The following is a 13,082-nucleotide window of genomic DNA, read 5'->3' as shown; positions in this document are numbered from 1 at the left end:
TTCTTTCTTTAGACATAAACACCAGAATAAATCAAAATGCTTGTTTTTTGAAATACTATTTTCTACACATTTGTTACTTTAGATGTTCAATAAGAGTACAAGTTGCATTTATTAAAATCTAATCAGCTTTTGAAAGCTGGTGTGTGCATGCTTTAAATAAAAGTACTGCTGACTTATGCAAGTTGAAAAAAGTCAACCTTAACACCATTTAATATTCTTTAAACTTACAAACCAAGCCAGTTGATAATGTTTATGATTATATATAAGACATAAACTGAACTGCTTCTTCCTCTCCACGGACATAATTCAATATATCTAAGATCAATAACTATTTATAAAGACCCCGACATCTTTCCTTCCACCCTTCTAAGACTGTACATAATGGACACAACATGCACAGTTCATAGAATAAAGAACCCTGCAATAAGTTAATCTATGAAATCAGTGGAACTAAATAACCAAAGCAACCAATAGAAAAACACTGAATATTAAACCTACTTGATATAAAAGAAAATGCATGCTTGTAAAATACAACATTTTGTCTTTGATTTTGAAACATTATGAAAAATAGCCAAATAAACGTTTTACTTTACTGCTGACAGTCTGTACAAGTATGTTATGTGTGAGATATGGATTAATAACATTATATTTATATTTATATATGGAACAATAACCATCCAACAGCAGGGGGTTGGTGTTCTTCAATTTCGGTGCTAAAACCCTATTTCCTTCCCAATATCTTCAATTCACTACAAAGATAGAAGCAACTGCGAAAGATAAACATATATTTTAAGTGTTGCTTTCTAGATATTTCACCTAGGTAAATTTTAATGATAATAATGCTTCAGTGGAAAAAAAATAGACTAATATATGTATACACTCCCATTTGAGAATAAAGAGAGGGGACAATGAAGTGGAGATCCAAAAATAAACCTAAATCCTGTCATCTTAATGTAAAAAAATATAGAGAGCTCCCACCCAATACTAACAAAGCCTGACCCTGTTTTGGTCCTGAGATCATTTAAGACTGAATGCATTCAAACTGAAAGAACATGGAGATGTGTGGGTAGTGAGATGGACAGGATGTGGGAGAAGTTGGAGGTGGGGAAAGAGTAGGATCAATATAGTGCATGCAAACATTTTTCAAGTTGAAAAAAAAAAAGTAGAGAATTTCTGCTAGTAAAATAGATGGACCTAATCCAGACAAGTCTTTATTCTGAAGACAGCTAAAGAATCTGTACAAAGGAAAAATATCAGTTTGAAAGCACTGGATTGTTAACAATTCTGTTGAGAGCCACAGGTGAAAGAGGAAGTTGGAAACTCAGGATTTCTAAAATTACAGCTGATTTCTCTTTAAGGCTGTTTTCTGCTTATTTATGTCTGGTTTTTGTTCCTGTTATAAACACTTGACCAAAACAATTTAGGGAGAAAAGGGTTTCCTTTAGCCTACAGTTTACAGTCAATCACCTATCAAGACCTGAAGAAGCGCTCAAGGCAGGAATTTAAGAGGCAGGAACTGAAGCAGAGCTCATGGAAGGATGCTGCTTACTGGTTTGCTCCCTACTGCTGTTCAGCTAGACTTCTCATACAACCTACTGTGGGGCTAGGCCCTCCTCCTCCATCAATTAGCAAGGAAGAAAATGGCTCACAGACGTGTCCATTGGCCAACCTGATAGAGGCTATTTTTCAATAGTGAGTCCCTCTTCTAAGATGTATCAAGTTGACAATCAAGAAAAGCTATCACAGCATTGCCATAGGACGTTGTCAGGAAAGCTCACCAACACTGGGAACACTGGGAATAAGGAGTAATTAAGAACTTCAGGCTGCCAGCTCACTAGACAATTCTCCATACTAGACTACATCTGTGTAAAAGCCTAGCAACGAAGTACTGATAAGTCATTGGGTATGGTGGTATATACCCATAATCCAACACTCAGAATGCAGAGACAGGAGGATTTCAGGTTTGAGGCCAGCCTTGGCTTCAAATTTCAGGCAAGTTTGAATTATAGAGTCAAATTCCTATCTAAAAATCAAACTTCCCTGAAAACCCAAATAAGAACACAGTCCTCCCACCCCATAAATAATTCAAATATAAAAATATGTAACAGATGATGTATCAATGCTGTCAGAAATCCAAATAGTAACACATTTTAAAGAAATGTGCTACTATTTGGGATTACTAGAAAATTAAACATATGCTCTCCTAAGCACTAGGTACAGTACTCTTTATCCTAAATAGTAGAGGCCACAATTGTTCAGCCATTATCATTTTTATTTTGGAATGTTTTTATAGACATGTATCTTGAAGACACAAAATGATTCAACATTCAACATTTCTGACTATCACATGGGCTCTCCAGTTTCAGTTTTGGGGCATCTGATATTGTAGGTATCTACACCAGAAACTTTTTGGGAGTCAAAACATTTAATAACGTAATTAAACTGAAAAAAGTTTTGGTTTTCTAACCTAGCAAATTATTTTCTATGAAAACACAAAACAAGTATACATGAGTATGGTATGAATATAAAATGTCTCACTGAGACTCATGTGTTAAACCAGCTGTATGACCTGTTTTGGGAAGATGAGGTGCATCATTGGAAGAGGCAGGAACATGAATTTCAAGGTTATTTGGTCCCCAGCCCTTTCCTCAGTCTCTGCTCTCTGTCAATTCCTCCATAATGTGGCCCTACTCACAGTATGATCTGCCCATGTGACCATGCACTGATCTTTGGCAAAATCTTTGACCAAAATAAATCCATTCTTAGGTATCTGGTAACAGCAATGCAAATTCTAAGTATCATACACAAACATAATCTGATGTACTACTCAACGGAATTCTGATTAAATCGCTGTAAATTTATTTTGTAGGTTCTTAAACTTAAATGAGGTACATTCCTGATGTAGGTAGACTTAAACTGTTTGTTGTAAACTAAGTAACTGAGAAAAATTGCAGAACAGAATGTGCTAATCTTCATGTGGAACCTTACCAAACCTAGGGCTTAACCAATAAAATTTATTTGTGAAATAAACCCAGAGAGCTCAAGGGAAGACAGAATGGGCAAGTCAGAGAAGGCATATAAATATAACCAAGTTGGTAATATCAGCTACTCAAAGACAGGGCATTCTACTTTTTGTTCTTTGTTGCTAAAGAAGTATCATGTTAAACCAAGATTATATGTTAGCTTTGCAATGAAAATATCTTGGGGGTTGGGGATTTAGCTCAGTGGTAGAGCACTTGCCTAGCAACCGGAAGGCCCTGGGTTCGGTCCCCAGCTCCGAAAAAAAGAAAAAAGAAAAAAAAAAAAAAAAAAAAAGAAAATATCTTATTCACAATCTGTAGGTGAGAGATAACAAATGTCAAGAGAAACAGTGAATTCTATTGTGTTAGTTGATGTTAACGTTATTATATATTGTAGAATATTTTTTATAAACTTTAGCCCTTAATTGAAGTTAAAATTTGAATAAGAATGGGAAGTAAATGAAATTGCTAGTTATTCAGAACATCAATATACATGCTGGTAGGTCCTGGGAGATTCTTGTTAATTAAAATTACTTAGAAGCTAGATTCTTTGTTACCGGCAATCAAATAACCAAATCTACTAAAAAGAAACTAACTGTTCTGTAGATTGGAATACAAATAATCTTAGAAACAAGCTTTCATTTATGAAATAAAATAAAAATACTTACAACAAGGAATAGACTGAATTGGTCCAAGCTGTGGGAAGGTCATAAGAAGAGAAGTACCAGGAACATCACTTTGGTTTGAATGTTCAGCAGTTTGGTCAGCCCAAGCCACTACCTTTTTTCTCTCTACTAAATGTTCAATATCTTTGAAGTCAGAATCAAAAGCAGCGTTTGACAGGCCGGTTTCTTTCAATCTCCAATACTGTTTTCTTAGGACTGGAAGCAAAGCATTCAGTACTCTGCAAGCAAGAGATCACTGTTTTGAACACACTAACATAGTTCTTTGGTACAACAGGCAGAGTATTACAGCATCATTAAAATGATTTCCTATGTAACATTACTTGGAAAATTCTCTTGCCAAACCTGCACCCAATCTATGTCAGGTCAGGACTGTACTTTTTTCTATCTCTGTCCACTCTTTCCCTTAATATCCATGAAAATATTATTATTCTTTCCACAATTCAAATTTGCTTTGTAAAAAACGTATTTTCATCCAAACATCTCAGAATATACTTAATATATTCAGTAGAGAATAAAATGAGTCTTGCATGGGAATCAGAAAGACCAGGATCTACCAGTAGTCCTGGTAGTTTCTATGTGACCCTTGGAACATATACCCAGCTGGAATACTGTCATTTTTCAAGCCCTCAGCCTTTATGATTCACCTCATGGCTTCTTTATAGTCTATGAAGTTAGACGTACAACACTTGCATCAATATCAGCCGTGGACATTTTTGTATAAGGCATATACAATATAGAATAGTAACTACAGAGATATAAAGGGAACAATTTTTAACAGTGAGTGTGGGAAAGCGACTGGAGATCTGTGAAGGTGAGGATAGCTACAGCTGCATATATTTAGATAGCTCTGTACTGATAGCACAGTTAGTTAGTTAGTTAGTTAGTTAGTTAGTTAGATAGCAACTCTTCTGGTTCTGGGGAGTAAGATTACTAGGTCTGAAAGTGCCATGAAAGCTTTGCTTTTCAAAATGTTCAGAATATTCCCATAATTTCAAGATTGGAACTGACAATGTTTCACTATATTCAAAATGTACATTTAAACAACAGACAATATCTAGATCGCCTACTTCCATGGGAAAGTCTGAAATTGTTATCTGTCAGACAGAAGTGTGTAGGAGATGACCTCAACAAAACCTCAAGAAGCTGATAGAACTGAGTTTCCAAAGTTCTCCATCATGGCTGCTGTCACAACTGTTTGCTGACATCAAGCATATCCTGTCCTCACTGTACAAGATTCTTTTCTAAAACCAGACGCTCATGTAGACCCGGAAGGTCTCAAACTTACAGCAATCCTCTGCCTCTGTCTTGCTAGAGTTAAGGCAACTCCGTTCACTTTAGGCACTTAACAAGACTACTGAAATTTTATTTGTTCACCCTCTTCAGGCTATCTATCCATTTCTCTGATTTTATTTTTGTACTGTTTTTGCTAAACTCACAGCATTGAGGACAACTATATGAGTCTCATGAACACCAGCAAATTATTAAACCTGGAATTGGTTTTAAGAACTCAAGCACCATCTATAATAATAAATTTTTATGAATGAGAAGTCTAAGACTTAGTAATACATAATTCCTACAAGGATATATTGCTAAAATAAGCAGAACTGAAGACTGATTCCAAAGTTTACTCACTCTCTACAATGCCACATTGCTTTTGAAATGTTTTGGTTCACAGATTCTTGAAATTATAGTCAGAATCCATTTTATTTCATTATTAAGGTGAAAGTTTACTTAAGGCATATCAATCTGTATCTGATTTAATAAACACAGTGGGCTTAAAATAAACTACTGTACCTCTGGAAGCCTAAGTCCCTGCATGTGACTTGAGTAGTGGCACGTGATGGGGATCTGGTATAGCTGCACATCCACAATGAGTGTGGGGTTGAGTGTGAGGTCCCATTTATAGAAAATAAGGATGGATGACCATTTTTAAAACACCGAAACTCCCAATCCATGAAGAAGGCGGTCTTTTTATTTTCTAGTGCTTCCTCAATGACTTTCTTCAGTGTTTTAAAAATTTAATTGTACAGGTTTTTCATTTTTGAATGGCAGCAAGAAGAGACAAGTCTCTCATTTTATAGAACCTCAAAGCAATGCCCACCTAAGAAGCTGTTGATTTAACAAAATTGACAAAAGAGATTCCTCCACACTTTTTAAGAAAATCACTAACTGAATTTGAGAAGAAAAATGCTGCTGGTGAGCAGTACAGTGACTACAAGAACATCATAAACAATGGAGACATGCTGGGCAGTGGTGATGAGGCCTTTAAGCCCCAGCATTCAGGAGGCAGAAGCAGGCAGATTTTTATGAGTTCAAGGCCAACCTGGTCTACAAATTGAGTTCCAGGACAGCCAGGACTCTGTCTCAACAACAAAACAAAAACACAACAAAAAACCCCCAAAGAACAGCAACCACCACCACTAACAAAAACCAATGAATGAATGAATGAATGAATGAATGAATGAATAGAAACATTTTTTTTTTGAATCTGTGACGAATAGCCCTGGAATTTCTATTAGGATAGACGGCCATTTTTGTAAGACAGAATCTCCTAATCCTTCAAGAAGGGAGAGTTTTTATTTTCTATTGACATGAATGCCTTTCTCTAGTGATTTAAAATTTTCATTGTGTAGTTCTTTCATTTTCTTGGCTATGTTTATTCCTAGTCTTTATTTATGTTCAAGGTTATTATGAAAGAGACTGGCTTGAATCCTGACTTCTTGTTCAGTATATCTGTCAGTGGAGCTTTAGGAGGGCTGCTGTATTCATGTGTTGCTTTTCTATCACACTATTTGGTAAAGTTCTTTTTGGTAAGTTCTTTCTTTTCACATCATTTGTAAACAGGGGAACTGACATTTCTTATATTCATCTCTTTCTTTCTCCTGTTTTAATGTCCTAGTTCAGGCTTCAAGCACTACAATTAGCAAAAGCACATAGAATGGGCACCTCTGTCTATTTGATCTTAGAGAGAATGCTTTGCGTTTTTTCTCCATTTCGAATAATCTATAGCCTTTATTATGCAGATGTATGCTGGGTCCATCCTTAGCCTCTCCATAACTTATGCCATGAATGAATATAGGATTCTATCAAAGGCCTTTTCTGTGTCTGTGGAGATAATCATGTGATTTTTATTTTTGTGATACATTAATTTATTGATTTACACATGCAGAACTCCTGACTCTACGAAACGAAGCCAACTTTATCACGACTAATAATCTTTCTGATTTGATTTTAAATTCAGCATGTCAGTATTATACCAAGAATTTCTGCATCTGTATTCATCAATGGGAACTGCTTGTAATGTATGTATGTATGCTTATCTTTTTGGTATCAGGATAATACTAACTAACTAAGGAGTTAGGAAGCATTCCACCTTTAAGAACAATATGCATTGTATTGGTGTTAGCTCTGTGAAGATCTGATAAAATTCTGCAGTAAATCTATCTGGTCCTGGGACGTTTTTTAGAGACATTTTCTTGATGGTTCATGTTGTTGCTGTTTAAATTATTTACTTGATTTATGTTTACTTTTGGCAGTTCATATGCATCCAGAAATTCTTTCATTTCATCTAAATTTGTTTCTAGCTTAGTTAGAAAAGTTGGGTAAATTTTATCCAGGTATGAACCCCAGGAGTGCAAACAAGACAAAAGAAAACTCCACCAGTTCTCTGGTCAAGATGTACCCACACTTGTGCAAAAGTGGGGTAAACAACTGACTAGACCTGAAGTATACTCCATGGGACCGGATTCATGCTTGGCACTGAAGCCTGGCTAACAACCTGTGCTAGGGAAGTCATAGGCTAAACGTGGGACTTACTACTGTTGGACTAAAATGACAGCACATCACTGCCTTACAAGTTTCTGTTTATACCCATAGACATTATCAAGTTCAATCAGAGAAGTCTTTGCAATGAATAGTGGTGAATCTGGAGACACACAGCTGAAAAAGATGGTGAGAAAAAGCGATGGCCAAGAGCTCAGCCCTAAATAAGGCATTTACACACCACCTCTTCTAAAGCTTGAAGAATGTTATGAAAGTAGAGTTGGAAGACAGGGAGAGAAGTACTGCAAATGCCTTTCTATAGACTCATACAACCACTGCAATTTACAACAACTGTGGTTAGCAACATTGAACTCACATAAGTATGGCCATGTCAGCAATCTATTGAGGACGGGAGAGGGCCTCAAGGTGCCCTACCAGTTACAGCTGAATTAATGGCAATTGATAGAATTCAGGGAGAAGGGAACCATTGTCCTCGGTTGTTTAATTTAGCAGACTTGAATGGATAAATCAACACTGATGATCACACAGATGGGTGTGGTTAAACTCACTGGAATACTAAACCAAACCAAACCAAACCAAACCAAACCAAACCAAACCAAACCAAACCACACCAAACCAAACCAATACCCCTCCAAATAGAGAGGAAGGTAAAAAGATGACCTATAGGGAAGAAGGGGAACAGACAGTATTGGGGTAGGAGTGGTGGGGTTGGTGGGAATTGTCACTTTGTATTTTGTACCTGTGTGAAATTGTCAACCGAAATTATTTACTTAATTAAAAAAAAATATTTGGACCACCTGACGATCATTAAACACTAGTAATAGTAATGAGACCCGAGCACGTGGATTCCCCTACTAATATTCTTGCTTGGAATTGCATGCTATTCAATTTTCCCATTAATATTTTTGTAACAATATTCTTGTTTGTTTCATGCCTCACATGAACACAGGAGAATAAGCTGGCCACAGGGTATGTCTCCTGGACCAAGATTGGAAGTTGGGAAGGTGCAGGTGAGGATCAAACTTGACTGTAGCATTGCCATTGGTTTGAGTGTAGAGGGCATAAGGTTAAGAGGGCAGAGTCACCAAAAATTTATTTAAGGATTACTAATAACTAAAAATTAAAAAAATTCAGTGAAAACTTATAAAGAACTACAGAATAATTGGTTACCAGGAAAAGAGCCACATCCCCCACACTGTCTCAATGTTTTCTTCTTGCGTGTTTTCTGATGCTGGCAAACATTTCAAATTAATAAATCCCTTATCAGATAAAGTTCAATTTCCTGCAGTAGAGAGCTAAAATTTCTGTTCCCTAGATACCGTCAATGTGCAGGGTTAAGATTGGTAGATTGTTTAACTCCATATACTTACGCTTCAGTCTGCCCATGCTGCTGCTCCTGGAGAGCAGCCAGAGTCATCATGTGTCCCATTTGTGTTTTCAGGTCTTTGTTTTGGAGGTGTAAATGGTGACAATGAAGATCTTTATTGAGTCCCTAGGATCAATAATGCAAAACATCTTTTAGATTTTTAAAAGAATTAAACTAAGTTTAATATAACATTTCATGTGGGCACCAAGTTTTTCTTTTCCTTTTTTAAATATATAAAACACTGAGAAATTTTGACAGTAAGAGATCTGGTATAGGTAGTGAAGAACTTAGCAGCAAGGTAAGAGTTTAAATGTCTACAGAAAACAAAATGGTGCCTAGAAAAAGGCACACTATAATGGCAGCTTCTCTGATGATCCAATTTGTTTACAATACTTTCATAGAGTACTAACAAGTTTTTGTTTAAACGTTACTACCCAAAGAGGCATTCCTTGAGTACTGCATTTAAGGATGGACACTCCCTAACTTCCAACACTGCCGCGGCAGTGACCAATAAGAATGATATTTATTCACTCTGCGGTTCCATTTCTACAAGTAGGAACATTTTACCCAAGGATAGACTATGATCAGTTCAGTACACAAGCCAGTGTTTGGAGCTGCTTGCTACCCTTCCCCCCCAACCCCCTCTCCACCAATATTCTCCATCTTAGAAAAAGAATAAAGAAATCTTTTGAATACTTCCATTTTTTTAAACACTCTTTTGTTTAGGGCCAGGTACCTTCTAATCTACACCTATAATTTATTCATCATCACTGAAATGCATTGAAACTTAAATAAAAAAAATACCAGCTCAGTGGATATAGTGAAATATGAATAAAGCAGCAGTTTTAGCATCTTTACCTGCTTGAGGGAAAAGTGACTTTCTAGGGACATTCCGACTGGTTAGCCAACAGTCTAACAAACAGTAGAGATAAACCTAGAATTTTCTTCTAAAAAATTGATATTCCATTTTGATATTTCCTTTCTAGTCCACAGCTGAACACAGATTCTCGTAAGTACACATTTGTCTGTATTTTGGGGGGGGTATTTTTATCAATTTATTACATTCAAGGCCAAAGGAGGAGACAAAGTATTAATGTCTTAGTAATGACAAATGAATGTAGGCTCTTGGTGAGGATTGTTAAATATAAAGTACTTCTCATACTGGTGATAGGGACATTGACAAAGAAATCTTAACTTTGAGATTCAAGAAAATGTACCACAGGCTTGCCCATAGGCCAATCTGGTGGGGGCATTTTTCAATTGAAGTTTCTCTTCAGAAATGACTTTAGTTTGTGTCAAGCTGACATAAAACTAGCCAGCACAATTCATTTACATAACTCACCTTTATACTTTAAGAAATATATCATGTATTTTGGATAAAAATACTTTTTATGGAACCAGGATATGTCTAGAGGATTGACCTATGAGTCATTTGATTTTTTAGGGATATGTTCAGTCTTGAAACAAATGTCAGCTGAAGCCAAATACATGGCCTTTATGGAGATCAGTTTACTTGACTAAAGCGTAAATGCTGAACCTACTCATCTCCCATGATCTCCTTAGAGTTTGTCAGTTAGAAAATCAAGTAAGTGCATAAATGTTTTGTAAATAGTTCCACCTGTTTTCCTTATAAAACAACATACACAATAAAAACTAGCTCTTCCTTATCTTTTATCCTCTGGGACCAATCTTCCTACCAAATCAATCATAGATTTAGGGTAGATGACCTTTATGGAAAAACCAAGTTCACAATCTTAGTGTGTTCTTATCTCAATATACCAATGACCAAACTTCAAGTGGAGACCACAGCCTTTTCTAATAAGTACAAGCCAGCTGCTAACAACTGAAGCAAGAGTACAGTGGGAGGTAACGGCCAGTTTTAGAAACGTTGAGGTACCAACTGTGCCAGGTTTGTTCACCACAATAGACAGTTTGCAGTAGAGGCAGGACACTAACACTGTCATGTTAGCTCTTAAGTTTTCAGTTTAGTTGTAGAGGAGAAAGTCAGAAAGGCCAAGTATTACCGTATAGTAATGAGAGATGGTAACCTGAATTAGGATTATGGTCCAGCTGGAGAGAGATGTGACTAAAAAGTAGATAACAAAGGAGGGCATAGTGAAAACAACATGCATTTCAAAGTCATAAGGAGGCAGTCTTTGTCCAGTGGTGCAGGGCAGTGGCTAAGTCCCTCAGTGAAGTTAGGTTATACTTTGTTTATACAGGAAATAAGTGCTTGCGAGCAGGCAATTGTTCTATCAGTGAAAACATCTTGAGAAAATAGAACTAAGACTAGGAGCTAGGTGGTAGATCTCGGAACTACTGTCTTTCCTTCTTCATTTATAATAAAATATATAAAAGATTAGCCAAAGCTATACAGAGAGATCTCTTAACAAGTGGAAATTCTAGTTTTGAAAACCTATATATGACTATATTAAAAATCTTTAAATTTGTTGATAGTGCCTCAATGATATTAACTTTATAAACACTACTACATTGAAAAGTAGTACCATGTTAAGCCTACAGATACTTTAGTTAATTTTTAAATAAATGTATCAAATTTAAGACTTAAATTATTCACCTCCCAGCTTAACTGGTGGGTACAATCCTATACTGGGTCATACAATTGAATATGGATGCTGGGAGTAATCCAGCCACAGTAAATGGTTTTGAAAACAACAATCACAAATCCATTATCAAATGTGTAACCAGGAAGATGTTTTTCTGACTTCACATCCTCACAATAAATCACATGATGTTACTGTAAAACAGGTCCTTAATACACAGCACTGAACTGGGTAACACCAATAAAAGCTCCTTGAAACACCCTGGCTCATACAAGACTACAAATTGTACAAATTCAAGACTACAAATTGTGTGCTACGAACTGTAGTATTTTTACTGTACATACAAGCATTTCTAGTCTATGAAACACAATGCCTTACTTAGGGAAAATAAAAACTTACCATTACTCAGCATCTAAGTATCAAATTCATGTATTTTTTGGGGGGGGGGATTGTACTATGCTATGTATGAGTTTACAGATCACTGAGATCACGAGCTCCATAAAACATTATTAAATGACTTTTGACTTGCTTGTGATCATGAAAGAATTTTTAATCATTTTCAAAATGGCCCTAAATAAAACCTCTTGTCATTTTGTATTATGCACTAAAAAAAGTTAACTGTCTTGGTATTCCAGATCATACAAGAATAAAAATAAAAAATTGATTAATTCTAAAACGTCAACATGTTAACAAGATTTCATTAGTATTCAGATTTGCTTTTGCCTTTAATAAATGGTAGACATACACACAAACACTCTCCCAAAAAATTGTTTTAAAATAAATTCCTGTATTATTTGTAACGTGTAAATGCTTTTTCTATATATCTATTACATACTTATATATTTAGGAGCACAAAAATAATTTTTCAGGTCAAAATAAATTGTGAGTGGAAAAAGTTAAAGAGGCCTGAATGATGAAGTCTGAAGTAGTATGAAATAGAATTACTTAATTTTAACTTAAGAGCTTCTTTATAAAGATAGTAACTTAAAAAACACTTAAAAATAAGTGGAGCCTTTTGAAAGCAGAAACCACAAGTCGATTAGGTAATTAGTGAGCTTAAAGGCATACCCATTAAACTGGTGAGGTGAACTAAGTCAATCTAGAGAAATAGGGCAACAGTTACTATGTGAAGATATGTACTCAACAAGAAAAGAAACACAAGGAGCTCAGTGTTATAAGCTAAATCTGAACATGTGTACACATCTGTACCTCGGGAATATCACCATTTTGACCTAAGAGTCGCATTTCACTTTCCACTCGATGTAGCCAATTAGTATTTTCATCAAACTGTTTCAACATCTCTTCTTTCTTTTTCTCTAGCACACAGCGGTTGCTTTTCAACTTTTCAAGTCTGTGATCTCGTCTGCAAGTGGCCTGAAACACAACAGTGTATTTAGTAGTATATCTGATTGTTATATTTGATATATACAACACTTAAGACAATACACTTTTCTTATGCTGGTAGAATACATTATGCTAAGCTATGCTTGCCATCTCCTCATTAAATATTATGGCAAAATAGGATATCAGTTGTGAGCCATTTTACAAAATTACAGCTTGAGAGTTATGGCTTTAAGAAATGCAGTGGTTAAATGGAAAAACTATGAGTTTTTTTTGTATGCTACATTTGTAAAGTTCATATAAGGTTAGATAAATTTCATGA

General features: G+C 35.7%; 1 protein-coding gene across 6 annotated transcripts in view; it reads right to left on the bottom strand.

Annotated features, from left to right (window-relative positions):
• Window positions 1–13,082, bottom strand: part of Kif18a (kinesin family member 18A) — a 60,372-nt gene that overhangs the window by 24,004 nt on the left and 23,286 nt on the right. For 5 of the 6 annotated variants that reach the window (NM_001137642.1, XM_039105450.2, XM_017591908.3 and 2 more), the window contains 3 exons: window positions 12,629–12,793; window positions 8,860–8,981; window positions 3,689–3,924 (listed from right to left, as the gene is read on the bottom strand). In NM_001137642.1, the coding sequence (NP_001131114.1) occupies window positions 3,689–3,924; window positions 8,860–8,981; window positions 12,629–12,793 (523 nt within the window). The remainder of the gene's footprint in view (window positions 1–3,688; window positions 3,925–8,859; window positions 8,982–12,628; window positions 12,794–13,082) is intronic. The other variant, XM_063284155.1, reaches the window with a different exon arrangement.

The sequence above is a fragment of the Rattus norvegicus genome, chromosome 3, assembly GCF_036323735.1.
Source record: "Rattus norvegicus strain BN/NHsdMcwi chromosome 3, GRCr8, whole genome shotgun sequence".
Classification (NCBI taxonomy): Eukaryota; Metazoa; Chordata; class Mammalia; order Rodentia; family Muridae; genus Rattus; species Rattus norvegicus.
The sequence above is the reverse complement of the archived record's forward strand: the minus strand, read 5'-3'. Positions and strand labels throughout refer to the sequence as shown.